Raw genomic sequence first — 20,112 nt, forward strand, 5'->3', positions numbered from 1 at the left:
TTTCAAACATTAAAGAATGAGATTTATTAGATTTACACAATTAAAAACCTTTACAAGAGTCGAAAGGTAAAGTATTCCATCCTTGGCACACGAAAAACAATATGTTTGTACAAAATTATGCAGTAATTCTATGCATGGGTGGATTAGTACAACAATGGTAATTGTGATTACATATACTGCTAGTGTTATGGCAGTATGAAAACTTGTCGACACACACACAGAGTTCAGGTGTTTCTGGTACGGTGAGTAGATGGAAAAACCAGCGGATGAAGGTTGTGGAACCTGCTGGTAATTTCACCGGACTGTCTTCAGGACTGGGGGATTGGTTATAAAAAGAAAACACGAAGTGGTTGGTGAAGTGCCAGGCACCTGAAATGGGTGAGACAAAGGATGGTGAGGTTACAAACCGGAAATTGAGATTAAAACGGAGAGTGTTTTGGAAACACTGTGAAAAAAGGGGACCTACCTAGAGTAGTTGAAGCGTCATGGCTAACGTGGTTATTTAGTATAGGGCCAGAATCTGGATGAGTCACTGGCAGGTGGGTTTTGTCCAATATTAGGACAGGAGGTCTCTGAAACAAGTGAAAAGACCGAGTTGTAGTTGATGAAATGGTTTTACAATGTAGAATAAATGGTTTAATAATCATTTACCTGGTCTGGTTCACAAAATGAGTCCCAGGTTGTTAGAGATGAGAACTGCTTTCTATCTAGGATGCTGGGTAACCGCGGTCTGTCGTAGACAAAGAGGAAGGTTGTTGTAAGCGTTTGTGTAGCACGCATCGAGATATCGTGCTTAAAAACGTACGTACAGTGCCTGAATGGAAGTACAGTGACAGTGATAAATACAGGAGGTGATGGATAAAGGCGGTCTCTATTTGTGGATCGAGTGACTGTGTGTTGTGTATAGTTTCAGCATGCCTTCACTGTAAACTATCATTACACTGTGATCGATTCATTATTGTAAAAGTGGCAGAATGTTGGCGCAGTGAGCGGAGGTAGTTTGCTTCTAGGAGCTGATCTGTTCCTAGGGTAGTTGAAGCGTCATGGCTAACGTGGTACTTTTAATTTGATGTTTTTTCTGTGCTTCTTTTGACTTTGGAGTCTGACAAACTCCATAGGCATTATCTTTACATTGTGGCACACAGCACCTTCAGTGCAGTGGCACATGGACGTCTCTTAGATTTACCAAAGGTTTAAATACCTTCTCTTGGTGAAACTACTGTTTCCAAAAGTAGTGAAGTGAAATTGACTTTACTTTGACCCAGCACACAATTACCATAGGGTGCTGGAGGGGTTACTTAGTATCTCCTTTGTCTACTTTCTCATGTAACATGTTGTATGTTACCTTTTCTACAGTTAATGGTTGATGGCAGTGGCTTACTTTTTACTACCATTGTGTGTTTTTACCGCAGGCTGCGTTCGCAGCCCTGCTAAGGCACCTATGGGTGCCCATTCCGTCAAAAAGGCCATGGTCGTCTTTTTTTTCCCTGCTGGAAAGATCCTTCTTGAGATGTTTCTGCGCGCTAACCCAGATTTGGTCTCTTTGTTCGTTTTGTCTTTGGCAGGATTCACAAGTGAAGCCCGTCTCCGGCTCCAGTATGTCTGGCAGGGGTAGGAAGTGAGGGAGGTGCCCAAAACTCCCTGTGCTTAATCCCCTTGGTTACAGGAATGCACCCAAAGGTGATTTTGTGCTTGTGCTTTGGAAGGTGCTTAAGTACTTGCCTGTTCATGAGTTATTTGTTTTTTATTACTCTATTCTATCTTTTTCACCTAACTCAGTATTGCTCTAAATGTACCAGAGACAAATCAATGTGCACGGTGTCCTAGCTATTTAAGTCATCTGAGGGTGTCAGAAGTGTCTGTGTGCCACCCCCAAAGGGTGTCCTCTGATTTAGAGAAACTAAGAGTGTGTTTTTAAGTAATATGTGTTACATGTTTTGCTCCCTTTCTGAAGAAGGCATATATAACTGACTGTGAAATAAATTAATAATTGTTTTATCAAGAAACCTTGAATGTATGTGTTTATTTGGATAACTGTATTGTAGAACTCTGTGTGACATTATTGCTCACATTGACCCCTCTTGAGATAAGCCAGACTGCTCGACCACACTACTAACCTGTGTAGTTCAGACTTATGGTCAAGGTTATTGTAGTGCACGCAAAGGGCACTGCATGCAATCTTGCCTAAGAGGAAAGAAATGAGAAACCCCGGCTTCAACAACACACCCATGCCCTCACTGAAACTATGCAACAACCTCGCAGATCACTTCAAAAACAAAATCGGCACCATCCAAAAAAATCAGACAAAGCAGACCAATCTACCGCAACACGCAACCGACCTTGCCAGCTGAGGATCGTCAGAACAAAGTACAAAACGTTCCCCAAATATCAGCAGAGACATTCATCAAGCTGGTAAGAAATGGCAACAAAGCCGGCTCCCCCATGGATCTGTGCCCCCCCCCCACCCCAGACATACACAAATCAATCCTCGCGCAAGGAGCACCTATGGAACACTACATAAAACTTTTCAACCAATCACTATTAACAGGGAAAGTACCGCAATCATTCAAATCGGCCTACATCAAGCCGCTCCTCGGACACAGCAGGGAGCGTGGCAGACCTAGACAATTACAGACCCACCTCAAACATCCCCTATCCAACGTAACTGCACATATATAGAACAATACAAGATTACATAGAACACCTTCGCTGGACCAGGCACAAGTAGGCTTAAGACAGATGAGAGGAACAGAAACAGCAGTGCTCTCCATCTGGGACGACCTGTAGGCTAATGCAGACTCGGAAACAAGCGCAGCTCTAATACTTCTGGATCTCTCAGCAGCATTTGACACAGTCAACCATGACATTCTCATCAGGCGATTGGAAGAAATGGGATTCGCTGACCTAGCCTTATGCTAGATTAAATCTTTCTTAAAAGATACTGTCTGTATCAAACCCTTAAAATCCACCCCTAGGGAATCCACCTGGATCTTCCCTATCTCCACTGCTCTTCAACATATACCTGGCTCCACTAATCAAGCAGGAAATAATTAGGAAATAAATCTGAGTCAACAGCTACCCTAGTCATTGACGCTTTCAGTAGGAAAAAGGTCACAGTGGAGCTAACTTAGCACATATCAGTTAGCTCATAACATAAACACCACAAGATAAGGATATCTTTTTCAAACATTAAAGAATGAGATTTATTAGATTTACACAATTAAAAACCTTTACAAGAGTCGAAAGGTAAAGTATTCCATCCTTGGCACACGAAAAACAATGTTTGTACAAAATTATGCAGTAATTCTATGCATGGGTGGATTAGTACAACAATGGTAATTGTGATTACATATACTGCTAGTGTTATGGCAGTATGAAAACTTGTCGACACACACAGAGTTCAGGTGTTTCTGGTACGGTGAGTAGATGGAAAAACCAGCGGATGAAGATTGTGGAACCTGCTGGTAATTTCACCGGACCGTCTTCAGGACTGGGGGATTGGTTATAAAAAGAAAACACGAAGTGGTTGGTGAAGTGCCAGGCACCTGAAATGGGTGAGACAAAGGATGGTGAGGTTACAAACCGGAAATTGAGATTAAAACGGAGAGTGTTTTGGAAACACTGTGAAAAAAGGGGACCTACCTAGGGTAGTTGAAGCGTCATGGCTAACGTGGTACTTTTAATTTGATGTCCCTAAGTTCAGCAAAAGAGCTTGGGGTCCAAGGTGGGAGGAATTTACCACTAAACTGAAATTTCTCCCTAAAAGTTTGTTAAACTGATCTTTTTGAGTGTTGGCAGCTTTATAGATTCGTTTGTAATAATTTCTTTTTGGCCTTGTGGATTTCCTTTTTGTACGAGGGAATTTGTTGTATGTTTATGGAATTTATATAGCGCTTTAAGCCAAAGCACTTTACAATATAACATGTACAAAGTGAGAGAAGCATATTTGGAATTGTAATTCTTTGCCTAGTCGTATTTTTTCCTCCACTCTAGTTCAAGCGTCTTTTTGTCTTTTCATGTCGCTGAGCAGCGGGTTAAACCATTTTGTTGTTGCTCTTTTGCGTGATGCAGTGAAACATTTCCTTGGAGAGGTCGATTGTTTCAGCGATCCACTTGTGCAGTATTTCTTTGTCGAGGTCCGTTTCATCCAGAGCCATTGTCGGTGGTTTGTTGATTTCCAGTTCTATTAGGTTGCTAGCTTTGATGGTCCTCCAATTTATTTTCATGATGGTGGTCAGTTTTTCCCTGTTTGGCTGTTGTCCTGGGTAGCGCGATTACGAAAGGGATGATGAGGTGATTGCTCCAGAGGATCTGTATTGGTGGTGCAGTGGTGATGAGGTTTTTGTTGGCGAAGATAGAGTCTAGTTATGATCCGCCGTGAGAGTTGCTCCTTTGACTAGCTGATGTAGTTTCATGGTCTTCAATTGCTTTGCTAATGATTTTTGTGAGTTAGCGGTTTCTTCTTCAAACCAGATGTTGAAGTCTCCCCGGATTATCAGCTGTTCCTGCTCGATGGCTAGGTTGGTAATGGCTTCCGTGAAGGTGTCCACGAAGGTTGCATCATACGTTGGTGCTCTGTAAACTAGAACAAACGAGAGGTTTGTTATTAACGATTAGGGATCCACTGTTTTTGATGCTTAGTGGCTCATCAGTTTTGTAAGCTACTGCCATTCCTCCTCTCTTGTTTTTTCAGTTTGTCTGTGAGCACTTGGAAGTGGTCAGGGAGGCAGTGTGGAGTGCGATTTTGTAGTTTGTCTAGCCAATTTTCAATAACCCCGTCACACAGGAGGCCAAATATCTTTGTGGCATGTTTGGACATTGATCTTGCGTTGATTAGGTTACAAAATATCTTTGTCATTGTTAGGTTTCTTTTTTGTCTGTTTTGTCTTGCAGTAGTTCTGTTGGGTTGCTTCTGTTTTGCCTAAACAAAGTGATTGGAGCTCCGTGGACTCTGCTTCGTTGTTGAATCATTCTGTTAGATTGATAGCTGTGTTTGAGAAGTCTTCTACTTCTTCATATTCTATGTTTTGATATAGTAGCTGACGCTGCCCTTGTATTTTTGTGATATAGGGAGTGAGGGTGTTGATTTCGTTCCTTTCCCTTCTCGGATCTTCTCTTTTCCTGCAAGGTTGAGGAAGGAGTGTGGGGTGTCAAATATTCATCCACCTAGCACACACAACACAATCCAATTGTATAGTTGAGAGATTTAACAAAACTCAAAAGCATGATTGGAGCGCTTGACGGGCACTAGAGAAGGAAGTGGGACTTCCTGCAACCATGCTTACTTTTTGCCTAGAGAGGTACATCAAGAAGAGGATGGGTTCAGCCCCTTGGAACTTCTTTTTGTTCACCCTGTCAGGGGATCCTTCGCCACAGTGAAGGAAATATGGGACTCTCATATTAAGATATATACGATTTGTTTTTCTGTCCACTATTTGAGCATAGGTTGACATTGCCGATACTGTGTATTGTTGCACATAGAATTACAAGTTCTAGAGATATCATCATGATTAAGTCTGGACTATGCCGGAGTACTTCCGTGATTTGCCAAATTTGTAGACGGCGCTTGGGTTAAACATGAGTTTTAGGATGTCTGGGTCCCAATTCAAGCCAGATCAATGCCACTTCCCCCAAGACCATCTGCTCAACATGTTAAATGTAAAGAAAGGAAACGTCTTAACGAGGCTTCCTCATATCAAAATAGCTGGTTATATTTCTAAGGCCTCAAGCTAGAAGTCTTCTCCTCAAACACTGAGACAGCGCACTATGCACAAACTGAGCTAATCCAGATAAGGCACAGACTTAATCCCAGTTTTTGGTCGCCAAGAGACTTGGAAAGTAACCATTGAGGCCATAAGACTTCTTGTCAAGGTCTGAAGACCTAACGTTACCTTACAAGAGAACCCGCACAAAAGCATTGCTAGCTTCCTTGATAAAGCCTTCAGGGACCATCGCTTATTAGCTGGCCACTCCCGAAGGTTTGAGGACCTTGGAGAGTAGTGTACTTAACTGCTGAGGGTTTTCATATCCTAGTGCCCTTCAGACGCTTGCAAACAGGAATGATCCCCACTGGCTTGCAATCGATATACTCCTGGCCTGCTGATATACCGGGTATGTACGATTTGACTGTTGTATAAATATTTTCTGCTAAATTAGGCTAGAAAACTAACGCCCTCCCCCTTTCCAGGCACCAGGTAGTCAACTCAAACAATGCTGCCTTGCAACTCTTGGCAGAATTTGGTGCTTAAGAGTCTTTGCTAAACTACTCGGCTGATCTCTAAAGGCCTGGGAGTAAAATTCTATGCCCAAAATCTTCCAAGCCACTAGAAGAGGGGTTGCAAGTTTCATCAGGTGAGGCCCAGCCCCTTCGGGATCCATCAGAGACTCTTTAGGAGTGGAGGTCTCTATAGAAACCTCCAAGAAAAGATGCGTGGGAATGTGGGCTCCGTCCCTTTTATAAATAAACACATAAAAGTACTTGGAAAATGAGGAGGGTGGGGGGGGGTCCTTTGCAGAAGAGATTGGGAACCTCCATAGGAACTTCAGCTAACACCCATTGTTGGATACTGTGTCCTGTATGTTAGTTTTGCTTTTCTTTTAGCTGATGTTTATTAGTCCCTCCATTTCCTTCTTGGCTTAAAGCAATGATGAACATTTGACGCACGTGGGATAACATTGGAAAGCCATGCTCCATCCCTTCTGGGGTTACTGGAGCAAGAATGTGGATTCATGTCCAACAGATCCAGCCGGCCTGAACCATTGTATACACAGACTACTGTATGACGCCGGAAACGGTCACTGGGATTATTGACTGATACCCTAAAGTTCTTCTGGTGCGGTCAGAAGCAACCTACACCCTTGGGAGGTTATGTCACGCCAGAACAGGGTCATTTATTCTTGAACAAAAGTGACAAAGGATATTTCAATAGGTTTGTCCTCTCGGAAATGGTACAAATGTGCCAGATGGCAAGGAGGTTCTCTCAAATGTTCTGTGATCAGGCAACCAGGAAGGTTTGAAGATGCTGGGCTTTAAAAGGGGGTTAAGTCAGTAAGGTGGGATTGGTGGATTGCTTTACTGCGTTCCTTGACTCCCAAGTTAACGAATACATTTCCTCAGTTTGCCATCATTAGAACAAACAACTGAGACCGATCTTCCACAGATTGGCTCCCTGACTGAGATGGATCCTGCAACGCTAGATACAACAAAGTTTGCAGACGGCTTCCTCTTGAACCACCACGTGCACAACTGAAAAGAGGCAACGATTCCTAGTCAAACACTCCAAGGGGTGCTCGGGTGAAGACAAGCCACAAGAAGGTGCTATTGCACGGGCCACACAGGGAAAATGACATAACATGACCAAACAGAACATGGATTTGTTTCAGGGGTATTTGAAAATGGATTAGAAATCCTGGGTGGGGCATCTAATTCTGTGGATTGTTTTTGCCCAACTTATCATGATACTAGCACTTGTATATTTGATGTGTCCAAAATTAACCTGAGAAAATACTTGCAGTTTTAAAATGGTTAGCATGGCATGAAAAGAGTTGTTCAATTCGCTAGTATATTTAGTTTCTGGTCTGTGTGAGGAGCCAGGAACGAGACACGGACACAGAGACCATATTTTTTGCTATAAACCTTTATTCAAAATAAAAGGGGGGGTTGGAAAATGCCTAGCTGTCCCTACCCAAGAGGCATTTCCCTACCTCAACCAAAAACGAAGGACCCGTCCAGTGTCAAGATGTCCAAAGCAAAACGTACTGTGTCCGAAATAGTATCCTAGCCCTCACACTCTACAAGCAACACTGCGATAAGGATAAAGTCTATGGGCTTGAAAGTGCACAAATGTTCAAAATCACAAATAAATTTTACACAAAGGTTCACAGTTCCAGGGGATGGCTCCCTTCCCCAGGTTTCTCTTCACCAATCAATTACACAACCAAAGTTCTTTATAGCCCAAGAGGATAACTCCCTTCTCTTGGGTGTAGCAGTTCACTTCTGGGAAGCTGTCTCCCTTCCTCAGGTCTCTTTAAAACACACTCCTAAGTGTACGAGTCATCCAGTTGGTTGAAGGGCTAGGTTTTCTGGTCAACAAAACAACTTGGATTTGCCTGGTGTACTCCTTTGCCAGGACTTTCTCAAGTGGCTTCTTTACAGACTTACAAACTTGACTTTGCCTTGCATTCACCTTGCTGTATATTTCTTGCATTCACTTCATTATTATCCCAAAGCCATCTGGTCACAAATTCCCATTCAATCACTTTGCTTTATCGGTCCTCGATAACGTTTCTGCAGCACCTCAGTTTCCCTTCTCGCGACTCACCAACTGTCCTTGGCATTCTACAGCTCTTCCCCGGTAAACTGGTTGCAGCGTTCCAGGGTCCGGCTTTCCTTTCACAGGCTCGTTGGCTTCGGTCAGCTGCTTTCACCTCCCTCGTGGCTCCTGCCTTACTGCAGAGCTCCTCTGTGTTGGGGTGGCTTTGGTACTGCTGCTCGGCTCCCGAGGCCGTCAGGGAGACTTCCCTCTTCTTCCTGTCGTGGCTCTGATATGTCAAACCAGCATCTGCAGTGTTCCTTCCTTCACCGCCCCTCTGAGCCGGCTTACTCCACAGTCTGCTTTGTGGCTCGGTTGTCCCTCGCTGCGCATTGAGAGGATGAAGCTTTCCCAGGCAGTGTCTCTGCTCCCCACCCATTACAGGTTTGCAAACACTGGAGCCTGTGATGCGCTGCTCAGACTCATTAATCTTCATTACTCCACTCAGTGTTCATGTCTCAGTATTTCTATGCATATGGGATAGTTGATGGGCAGTTCTTGGCAACTTACTCAGAGTATTGAAAAATGCAATTAGTAGATTTAGTGGAGGTTTGAAGAGAACAATCGCAGTAAGCCAAAAGAGCTTGAGATATGGAGGGGGCTTCCCTAAACAGGAAAAGGGGGTGTATGCTCTCACCTGATGATGCCATCTCATCCCCCTGAGGGCTGCCTCCCCCCATGCGGTCCACCCTCCTATAGCTGCCACCAGGGTCAGGTAGCGGCTGCTGTCCGCTGGACACATGGGGAGAGGCTACCTCCAGGAAAGGAGTGAGGACTGTCAGATTCATCACATCTGGTAGAGATTTGTAGATCCCAAACACTTTCTGGTATTCTGATTAAGTAACTAGTGAGTCAGAGCAGTTCTAAAGGAGGGATGGAAAAAAGGAGACTACTCAGTCTGGAGAAGGTAAGCTTGAATTAAATTGGTAGAGCTGGGGCGAGAACTGCGTGTCCCATAAACTCTTTCAGGGCTAGGTAATGGAGTCTCTGTAAATCCCATCCAGTCTCAGGATCACACTAGGGGAGTCAAGGTTAAGCAATACAGGAGCAATTCTTATATGGCGAGTGGTGCTAAAATAAGGCAAAGAAAAGAACACAAACAAATGTGGAGTTTCCACCCAAGGAAAAACCGGCATATTTATGTACACTAATGGCAGTAGTGTCAATTTTTTGAGGTTTGGCACCTGCTAATAGGTATAGCTGATTTCCAGCAGACGGCACTTCAATTTGGATCAATCGGTAGCTATAAGAAGCGCCCTTGAAGCAAAAGGAGGCAACGTGAACCCAAGACACTGGGGTGTGTATACAACGTGGTTTGAGGAATCTATGGTGAGACTAAAGTGGAGGTTACTGAAAGACACCAATTACTGAGAACGAGACAAATTCAGGTTCTGAGGGGGGGGGGGGGGTCGGGTGACCCATCCACCCTATTATGTCCCTAGTTCATAGATGAGAAGCAAGACGATTTAGTGGAGAACATTTACTTTTTCACCAATGTCTGCAGGATGAAACTGGGGGCCTGGGTCAGGCCCAAATGCCAGGTGTCTCACTGGCACCTACAACAGGGCCGCAACTAATATTGCCATGTGTTGCACAACTTCAGCCAGGGCCAAGCACCTCTGGTGACCCCAGAGCAGCGTTTATGCCAACCGCACCTCCCCCTCATATCCAGTCGGCTGACAAGGGGAGGTACCCCGCCTTATCGATTCAGCTATATCCTCTAACAAGCCCCGCTAAAGAAAGACAGTGGGGACCCAAAATGACTCCTGCTTATGTTTCATGGACAGCGGGAGATTTGCGTAACATAGGGAAGGTGCTTGCTAATATTAGCAGTTAACAACGGTTCCGCAAGGAACTCCTTACTGTCATCCAATATTTCAACCCTGCCTTGGCTGATATGAATCAGCTCATGAAAATAGGAATGCCTCCAGCGGTTAGGCAGAGATTAACACACCATGCTAATTAGCTACAGACCCAGGGGCGGGGGGAGGGCCCTGCACAACCTTGAAACAGACGATAGCAGCTATACCTGAAATACACCCAAGAGAAACTTATTGGGAAAGATAGTGGAATCACCAGATTCCTGATTAATTAAAGCTATTGTTCACTCAGCGCTCTGACATCACCAAACAGGATGTGTTCTGCATAAAACAATAACCAATTCCTTTGTTTCTGGTTTGCAGCCAAAGATACAGGCACAACTCAAAATTATCTTTATTGGGTGGTAGAATAAGCTAGTTGCAGTTATAAATCATTCCCTGTTCTTGCGACAAAAAAATGGAATGCACTCCCCCTTACTATAAGAACTGAGCCATCATTCACGATCTTTATGAATAAGGTCAAATCAGGTCTTTGCAACCAAAACACTATATAACCATCCTAAGGCTATTACTTATAATTTTATATTTATATCTGCATAAATGTATTTGATTACCTTGTAATATTCGCCCCACTGTTTGATACTGTAAATTGTTGATATCCACTGATGTACAATGTGAATTTATAACATGCAAGATATGCGCTCAGCTGCCTCAGGGCCCCGACGTGCAATACAAATAAATAAAATAAATAAAATTGCGTTGCATGCCAGGAGCAAAAGAAAGGATAATAAGAATAAATGAATGACATTTAAATTGCGGACCATGCAGTTGCAACCAACGCCAATGGTAAGGGGTGGGTTTCAGGTAGGATTCGAGGGCAGAGGAAGGGAGGTTGGGGTGTGTGGGGGAGAGCCCCTCAGCCAGCCCCCAGATTAATCAGTGGCATCAAGGAGTACCAGAACAACAGCAGCCGCTAGGACGGCAGGGTTTAACCGGCCCCCCACTACACAAACACCTCTGTAAACTATGTAAGCAAACAGGACATTGGAAGAATGAGTGCCCCTATAGAACACAGCCTATCCCAGTCCTCACGTCAAGAGTTTTAATCAGGCCCCCATAGGTGCACTAGGAGGATTTCTAAATTAGTGTACCACAGCCCCAAACACTTTCCCAATCCCCTGCCCCTTCTAGTCAGTCCTAAATACCACCTGTAGATCCTGATCCCTTCTGACTCGAGGTAGGAGATGCTCTCATTATTGACACAATGTTGCCAGTAGACAAGGAAGGACCATATATGCAGTGTGAAGCAAAAGGAAATAATGGGACTTGATTAGTTGACACTGCTGCTAGTTGGTCTGCCCTTCGTTCTGAATGTTTTCTTAATGTCCCGATATCCACTGAGACAGTGAAGGCAGTAAGAATCTCCAATATCCTTGTGGACCACTGAATAACAGAACCTCGGACTGCGACACTGGCCTTCATTAGGACTCCGGCGGAAAACCATGGTACTAATAGCACAATGGTTGATGCCGGAGTCCGCCATGGTAGAATGGGGAATTACCACCCCATTACAAGGTTGGCGGGGCGGTAATTCCCCCATGCCACCATGGCCCTTTCCCATTTTTGCCCCATAGGGTATAATGGGAATGGGGAAGGCGGTAAGTACGGTACCGCAAATACCGGTACCGTACTTACCTCGAGAGTCCCTTTGCAGGCCCCTACTTTAACGGCTGGTCTATACCAGCCGTTAAGGTTGGGTCCCGCAAAGGGACCTCGTAGTAAGGCGTTGGGTTTAACAGCGCCAACACCTTTTACGGCGCAGTTAACCCCTTAACGCCAGGGTCCTAATGAGGGCCACTGGGTCCTATAACGGACACCCATACTTTCTCTCCTTAGCTCCACAAATCCGTCAACTTACGAAGTATGGGTTTATGTAGAGTAAGATGTACTTTTCATTGCACACCCAAGAGGTTTAAGTTCCCCTGACCAAACTGCTGAGGCTATTTCAGCAGTACTCTAAACAGATGCTATTTAGACTGTCGGACGGGGAAGGAGAATCAGTACCTGACTTAGATGATCCCATAAATACAGTACCACAGTCTTCATCGTCTGTACATGTTAAAGATGCTGTGTACATTACAATGCAAAACCTACAAAGATCAGGGTAGTTCCTTCTAAGAAACTGTCTCACATTCCTCAGTATCCTGTGAAACCTGAAGCAGAGGAAGGCATTACCCCAGTCAGTCCCCACCACCAGCCCATGTAGCACTTCAATACTGCTGGTTTAGACCGAAAAGAATACATACAGATTTCCTGCAGGACCCGAGGACAGTGTATCCCATCTTTTCCTGTGGTCCCAAACCCCACTACTATATTGGCCTATATACCTCAAAAATGCCTCGGATTTGATTTTACTGTAGTTCACTTCTCCGTTTCCAGACATGTGGCTAGCCAGTACCTTTTTGCATGCTCACATAAGGGAATCCAGGTCCTTTTCCCCCCAAAAATGAAAAAAAGAGGGATTATGGATGACATTCGGTTACCTGGTAAATCAGTGCTGAATGAAGTATGTGGATAGCCTCATAGGAGGCTTGCAAGGAGGATACTAGGGGGCTATTAAAACGCTCTAGCCAACAAAGGTCATGAAGCATCTAAAAAGAAACTAAAATGGTGTAGAGAACAAGTGCATTATTGTGGCCATGATATTGTTATGGGACATGAAGCCGTAGTCTCCTCTTGAAAAGAGGCTTCATACAAGACTTCAAAGCCAAACAGTTACGCAAATGAGAGCATTCCTTCGTATGGTTGGTTACTGTAGGCAATGGATTTTAGGATATACCAAATTAGTGGAATGCCTGCAAATGAATACAAAAACTACTGAACCCTTATAATGGTCTAGAGAGGAGGTGAAGAGGAAATGCATTGTGTTTACCCGATCACAGGAAAATGTTTACTTTATATTGTTAAGCTAATTTATACTGATCCACCCAAGGACAGTCTCCAGGTGCTCACGTGGCTCTTCAAGAAAGAGGACGGGGTTGGTTACTGAAATAAGAGTGATGGATAAGTCCAAAACAAGGAGAAACTGGTGCCTGGGTGTGTGGGCTTGCAGATGGTTGGTTGTGTGCAAGGTCCAATGCCTGCGTTGTTTCTATGTGACTTATGTAGGAATGGGTCTTTGTGTTTTATGTGTAGCTTGGATGGTATGCGCACTGGCTTGTTGCATCAGTATGGGTAATGCTCAGTGTCCAGGTTTGTTGTAAGTTTGTGTTAGTGATAAGTAGGCTAGCCCAGCGGGCGTGTATAGTGATTCTATATAGGGTAGCAATGGACGAGCAATCAAGGCTTAAGCTCTCGGGAGGTGATGCAGGCTAAGTATAGTGTAGTGTAGTCCCCAAGCACCCATAAAGGAATGTCCACACACTAGGTTAGTGAAAACATAGTTCTTTATATAAATAAGGCTTTGATTATGTACAAATACAATAACACTTTGTGCTCAGGCAATTCTAAAATGATAAATGTATACAGTCTCTATGTGGTACCACAATTACTTCGTTGATTCCATTAAAATGCATCAACTGTAGACAGTCTCAAATGACATACAAATCAATTAATGTGAACCAACAATATACTGGAGGAGGAAAACAAGTTGGTTAAACAATTTGGCAGAATACTGGACCTGATTACCTAGACACAGTTCTGTGTGAGGATTCCCCCACCTGGGCAACCTGTATTAAAAAGTATTGACACGCCCAGTCCCTATATTGTTCAGCAGAGTCTTATTTCCCTGTAAAAATGTTCTACTACCCCAATGTACCTGGTTTAGTAGAGTTGGACGTCGGGTCGTCGACGGATCCTTCTTGAGTGAACTCCCTTTAAGGCACGAGCCACTGATCGTCGAGATCCCTCGACGAAAAGGTGAACAAAGGCGTTGAGGCAGCAGCTTCGGTCCTGACGGTGCTCGTCCTGCGAAGATGAGGCGTGCAGTGCACCTTCACCACGATAGATTGTTGCCGAAAAGAGTCAAATGAAAAACTTGGGCCCAGCAAGGGTGGCGGGTCATCGGCGTCTTTGTCTTCCGGTGGCGGGAAACCCACCGGCGAATTCTCCTCGGTTAGTCAGCGACCTTGACTCTCTCTGGCGGGACAAGGCGGTCGACGGTGATGAGCAAGGGAGTCCTTGATTCAAAGCGTTCTTATGCAATGGAGCGTTGCGGCTCCGGTCGTCGACGGCACAGCATCAAGCTGTCCCAGCTTCTGAGTAACAGAGCTTTGACGGACCTCCAGCGGTTACAGCGATCCTCCGAACTCTGGTTGACGACGGTGGATGGAATGTCTGGGCGCTTCTCTTCAGTTTCCTCGGCGGTACCCGTCTCCGGTCAACAGTCTTTCGAAGGCTGACTTCCAGGGAGCCTTGGTGAAGGTTAGCTGGTGCACGATGGTCCCTCGTAGCTCGGGAAGAGGTCTCCTAGGCAGGTCCTCTCTTGGATCAGTTTCTTGAAGGCATAGCAGCTTTCAGATTGCGTTGAAGGGAAACAGCAGTTAATCTTCTTCCGGCTCAGCTTCGAGTGTAAGCATCAAGTTTCACATTCAGCTTCTGAACGATTTCCATCAGCGAGAGGTCCCCAGATATACCGTTGGGTCTCTCATTCACTCTGCTGGTCAAAATCAAGCAGCCAATCATTCAGAAGAGCATTCAGGCAGGCAGCCAATCGGGCTCACAGTACATTCAGGCCATTCTTCTCCATCCAGACACACAACACGGAATGTGGATTCGGACAAGCACCCAGCCATTCAGCACTCCATACTGAATTCATACCTGCATCGGGCGGGGCGGTCTCAGTCGTTGTGTCAAACACCAGAATTACCAGGTTACTCACCGTAGTGACCACCTTACTCCTAGTCCATAGTCCCCTTTCCTCCATACTTATGGGACAGCTCTCCGTCCTATGGGACGGGACCAGAGCACTTTGTAAAAATCATTCAAAAATGTGTCCAAAAATGTGTCCCTCCTCTCGTTCCTGCGCGGGGCCCGGCATGCGGCCATAACCCCGCCCACCTTGGCTCCGCCCCGCGCATCGCCCATCAGTCCTTTTCTCTGCACGATCGTGGACAGACGCACTTGCATCCTCGGAAGATTTTCTTCCTTGTTTTCCCTCTCTGGCTGTCGCTAGCGTTAGTTTCAAGACCCATTAGCAATAACAGAGGAACCTTATTAGAGGGGACGGCGGGCGGGTGATGAGCCGCAGCCTCCAGGAGATCCTGGGCCAATACCCTGGCATCCGAAAGGCCCCCTCTGAAATCCTCCAACTTCTCGACCGGAACGTGCTCCTCAAACTCCGACAGACCTCTCCACATGCGCATGTTAGCTCCCGCCAAAATCAATTCTGCATTGGCCTGCCTGAGCTGTAAGGCCGAATTGGCAAAGATGTTCCTCCCTAGGGAGTCCAGGAGCTTGTCCTCCTTTCCCAAGACCCGAGTAGCCGTCGCGGAGGAGGATACTGCAGGCCTGGATTGCAACGTAGCCGCAGCCACCACTGTGGAGGAGGGAGGCGGACAAGAGGACAAGGCCACTTCTTCCGAAGGATGCAGCCTGTACCTCGCGTCAATCTTTTTATTGACAAAAAGTCCCGAGAGGAGACAAGGTGAACGCCCCAGAAAGCACGCCCTCCTGCGGAGCAGGTGCCTCGGGCAGCGGAACATCTAAGAAACTCATCATGTCCAGCACCGGTCATGGAAAGCTCTGATAGAGCGGGGAAGGTCCTCGTTGTCCTGATCACCTGGAGGGTCATCTGACAGGTCAGGATCTTGCTGAGCCTTGTCAGGCACTGCCTTGTCCACTGGGGACAATGGTGGCACAGGCGGAAGCGCAGGGGGGAGGTACCACGGGCAAGGGAGGCACCGGCGGAACCACCGTCGGAACGGGTGGAGCCTGAGGCGCGGGTGGACATATCTCCTTGAAAAGCCCTTTGAAATATTCCCTAATTTGGTCGGTGAGCATAAGCGCCTGAAATTTACCGAAAATAGCGTCCTCAGGAGATTGTTTCGGAACCTGAGGAGGCCTCTCATGAGGTGGACAAATCCAGGGACATAACGGAGAAGGGTGCCACACCAGCCCCTCCACTGACGAATCCACATAAATCAAGGGAGCCGCCCCCGCGGGCAACAAAACATTGTGCGGAAGAGGCATCCGGGCGTTCCAATCATAAACCGGCCGGTAAGGATGCGCACAAGGGACCTTAGGTTCACCCGAAGGACCGAACCCTACACCAGGGGCCGATGGCGTAGTTGTAGGGGTAGTACCTAAAATGGCCACCGTGGTTGTGACGGGAACAGCCGCCATTTTGTCCTCATCTGAGGGGAACTGTGGCACGTGAGGAAGTGCGGCAGGGGTCCCCGTCGATGGGTCAGAGGTCTTAATTTTAGCCTTAACGTAAGGAACCTCGGCAGAGCCGGTACTATGAGGCCTGGAATGTTTCTGCGACATACCAACCGCCAACTGAGCCTTCGAAGGAAGGGCCTCGGCACTGCCGGTAAAAGAAGAAACTTTCTTCTTTGCCCCCCCTCAACAGATCTGGTGTCAGCACAAGAGCGGGAACGGTGCGCTGTCACCGACCGGGCCTTGCTCGGCCCCTCAGAACTGTTGGTATCCTTAGCCTCTGTACGAGGGACCTCGGACCTACGCCCGGTAGTAGCCTTATCGGCATGGGCCTCGAACACGGTAACCTCAAGCCCAGCCAAGACCTCGGGGCGCACCCCGGTTTTATTTTTGAGGGAAGCCAAAAGAGCAGCCTCAGAGCAAGCTCCGGTACCCCACGACTCAGTAGAACTGGTTCTACAAACAGCCCCCACAGGAGGGGCCTCAGAGCGTACTCCGATGTTCACAGGCCCCTTACGGAGACCCTCAGAGAAAACTCTGGTAGAATTATTAGGCCCGACAGGCACCTCAGGGCGAACCCCGGTAACAGAGCGATCAACGCCCCTCCCAGCTCGAGAGGAACCCGGAAAGGTATCCACTGGCCGGGGTGCTCTGAAAAGTAAAGAACTTACCGGGCGTTCTTCTCGTCGATGAGCACCTGAAAATGCGAAGGAGGAGTCCGTCCGAACACCTCCTCCCACCGCTCTAACCGACGTTGAAGTGCCCGGACCGAAAGGGAGTCACAGTAAAAACAGGAGTCCCAACGGTGTTCCGGACCCAAACGCTCTAAACAAAGAGGATGCGGAACCGCCCTCGCGAAGCGACAGCGACACGATGAACAGTCTGGAAAACCTAGTTTAAAAAGACATGGACAAACTAGTAAACTAACGCTAGCGACAGCCAGAGAGGGAAAACAAGGAAGAAAATCTTCCGAGGATGCAAGTGCGTCCGTCCACGATCGTGCAGAGAAAAGGACCGATGGGCGATGCGTGGGGCGGAGCCAAGGTGGGCGGGGTTACGGCCGCATGCTGGGACCCGTGCAGGAAAGAGAGGAGGGACACATTTTTGGGGAAAAAATGTGGATGCTTTTTACAAAGTGCTCCGGTCCCATCCCACAGGACGGAGAGATGTCCCATAAGTATGGAGGAAAGGAGACGGGACGTAGGAGTAACTAGACACCCATAACATGAAATGCGTAGTCACACACCCCATTCACCCAGGTCCCACCCCACGGGTGTACCCACAACATACAGTCATTGGGAAGTCTCCAGCCAGTCTGGCTTGGAATTCCTCCACAATACCATATATGGAACTTCCACCCAAGAGCCAGTGAGGGGAAGGGACAGCGTTAGGGCTTCCCAGGACTTTGGGAAAACAAGGTAACGGGCAATAGAAAGCAAGAGGCCACAGGGGCCATCGTGTTTCCCATCAGGAATCGCCCCCCCCCCCCCCCGATTCCTATGGCAGGGTCTGGGTATCCCAAAATGGAGGATACTCGGAGCACCTGTAAATTACCAGCCCATACCCTGCTCTGTGGGCCACACACAGGTGCCTAAAAACATACACTAGGGGCACAGGTTTGTACCCCCACCCATGGGTGCTATAAGGGTATCCCAAGGGTCTGTACACCAAACCAAAAAGAGTAAGAGCTGCACTGCCAGGAATATAGCTCAGCGGGTTGAGCGTTCGCTGCTGCGATCCGAGCGTGATCTGCAGGTCACAGGTACGAATCCCGGCAAGGCCAATTCAACCTTTCCAAGGTCGATAAAAAAGTACCAATTTCGGTTGGGCGATATATGTAAATATGTGCTCTGTAAAGCGCTTTGGATAAAGGCGCTATATAAATAACACATTATCATTATAAAAAGACTACAGGACAAGGAGGCCATTTCCCTCCAATGCATTTCCAGCATCACAAATACATTTTTCACAAGACCTGAAGGTCACTGGGTGTAGATCAGCTGGAAAGTGGAGCTGTACAACATTGCCGTCTTAACATGAGACAGGGTTTTACACTAGCTTTTTCTCAACCACAGGACCCGAAGCCAATATTCCACTAAAATTCTGGTTTATAGATCTAGGAAAATCCCAAAGGCAGAGGGGAAGATCTTACTTTGACTACTAGAGACGAGGACCAAAGCCTTTGATGTTTAGTATGGATAATGTTTCCACAAGCTTCACATTTACCTTTGTTGCGTGCTTCACTTAACTTCCCAGACAGAGCGAACATCATTTCACAAACGTCCACGCTGAAAGAGAATATAAAAATGAAAAATCTAGAAACAAGACAGCAGAAGAATATTACTGAGTTACTAACTTTGGACTTTCCTTAAATGATGCACTTGGGTGACAGAACAGTGAGATAGTTTATTGCCTTTGGGAAATAATCATACCCAAACATCTGCTGCGGTGCCACTAGCGTGAACCTGGGGCCATTAAAATGTGCAATTGGACAGCAGGTTTTATTCAGAGAAGATATTTCAAAGAGATACAGGATAAGCCCAGGATCCTTTTCAATTGCATTTGATGCAGTCACAAAACAATGTACATGATCTAAATAGGAAATATTCCAAAAGCAACCCTATTGAAGAACAACTATGCTACTCAGGGCACACCTGCTAATGTCAGCAAAGCCTGGGATGTAGGCTTCCATCATTTCCACAAAGGTTTCCATGTCAAAGTTCTCCTCACATGATTCTGGGGATCCAAGTTCTTCTAAAATACTAGTTATATAAGAGAAGAAAACCTCATCCATCGAGCTGGATAACAGGGAAACAAAACAGATGATATTAGGTTGAAGTTTGTATAAGTTCATGAAATAATGAAATTAGAACGGATTCTAAAAGTGCATAACCACTACTGAAAGTCAGGGTAAATGATTGACAGAGACAACGCTGAAAAAGGTGAAGACTAACAAAAGTACTAACTTGGGAGTGGGTATGAGCCAGCACATACCTAAAATCAGCCTCAGGGATATGAGACTGGATAAAGCAAGTCAGCGAGTCTTTAATTATTTTCTCCAACTCCATGCTTCACACGAATCTCCCAAAAAAACCTTGAAAGATAAAAAAAATAAAAAAATAATGAGAAGTATTCATAATGAAAATGCTTACATCATAAAATTTGCCATAAGGTGTCCGTCAAATACAGCATGATTACATAATACTATTTCTAAAATGTGCTTTCATCAAAATGACCAATAAAACTTCAAGGATTGCCAACTCCATTTGAGCTGCAGAAGCAGGCTTCAAAATGTGCACTCGCCGCTAGCCATTGGCTAGTGAAAAGGGATTCTTGGAAGGCAAGACATGGTGTGCTGTGTGGCAAATTGGGGTTTCGGTAGGATTGGGGGGTGGGGGGGGTTGTTAGAAGATAATGCTACCTGCCTAGAAACTAGCAAACCCTTAAAGTGTTTTCTCATATGTAACTTGCCTCTCGCGGTTTTCACTACACGAGTTACAGAAACGTGGGAAATGTCTCTTGTTTTTTTGGAGTTCTCTTTAAACAAAAAAATGTAAAAAAACAAAGCTTATCAACAGTGGTCACAGTAGAACAGCAGAGAC

At 46.0% G+C, this 20,112-nt stretch overlaps 1 protein-coding gene and 1 long non-coding RNA gene across 3 annotated transcripts in view; both read right to left on the bottom strand.

Moving 5' to 3' along the window:
* Positions 1 to 20,112, bottom strand: part of CUEDC2 (CUE domain containing 2) — a 226,417-nt gene that overhangs the window by 169,391 nt on the left and 36,914 nt on the right. For both annotated transcript variants that reach the window (XM_069610475.1, XM_069610476.1), the window contains 3 exons: positions 19,505 to 19,604; positions 19,165 to 19,308; positions 18,737 to 18,798 (listed from right to left, as the gene is read on the bottom strand). In XM_069610475.1, the coding sequence (XP_069466576.1) occupies positions 18,737 to 18,798; positions 19,165 to 19,308; positions 19,505 to 19,578 (280 nt within the window). In that variant the 5' untranslated portion in view covers positions 19,579 to 19,604. The remainder of the gene's footprint in view (positions 1 to 18,736; positions 18,799 to 19,164; positions 19,309 to 19,504; positions 19,605 to 20,112) is intronic.
* On the bottom strand, positions 85 to 732 carry LOC138472348 (uncharacterized). Its single transcript, XR_011268584.1, has 3 exons — positions 652 to 732; positions 467 to 572; positions 85 to 369 (listed from the first exon to the last, which is right to left on the bottom strand). It is a non-coding gene; the product is annotated as an uncharacterized lncRNA (long non-coding RNA).

Source organism: Ambystoma mexicanum, chromosome 8 (assembly GCF_040938575.1).
Source record: "Ambystoma mexicanum isolate Mex_15411 chromosome 8, UKY_AmexF1_1, whole genome shotgun sequence".
Lineage (NCBI taxonomy): Eukaryota > Metazoa > Chordata > Amphibia > Caudata > Ambystomatidae > Ambystoma > Ambystoma mexicanum.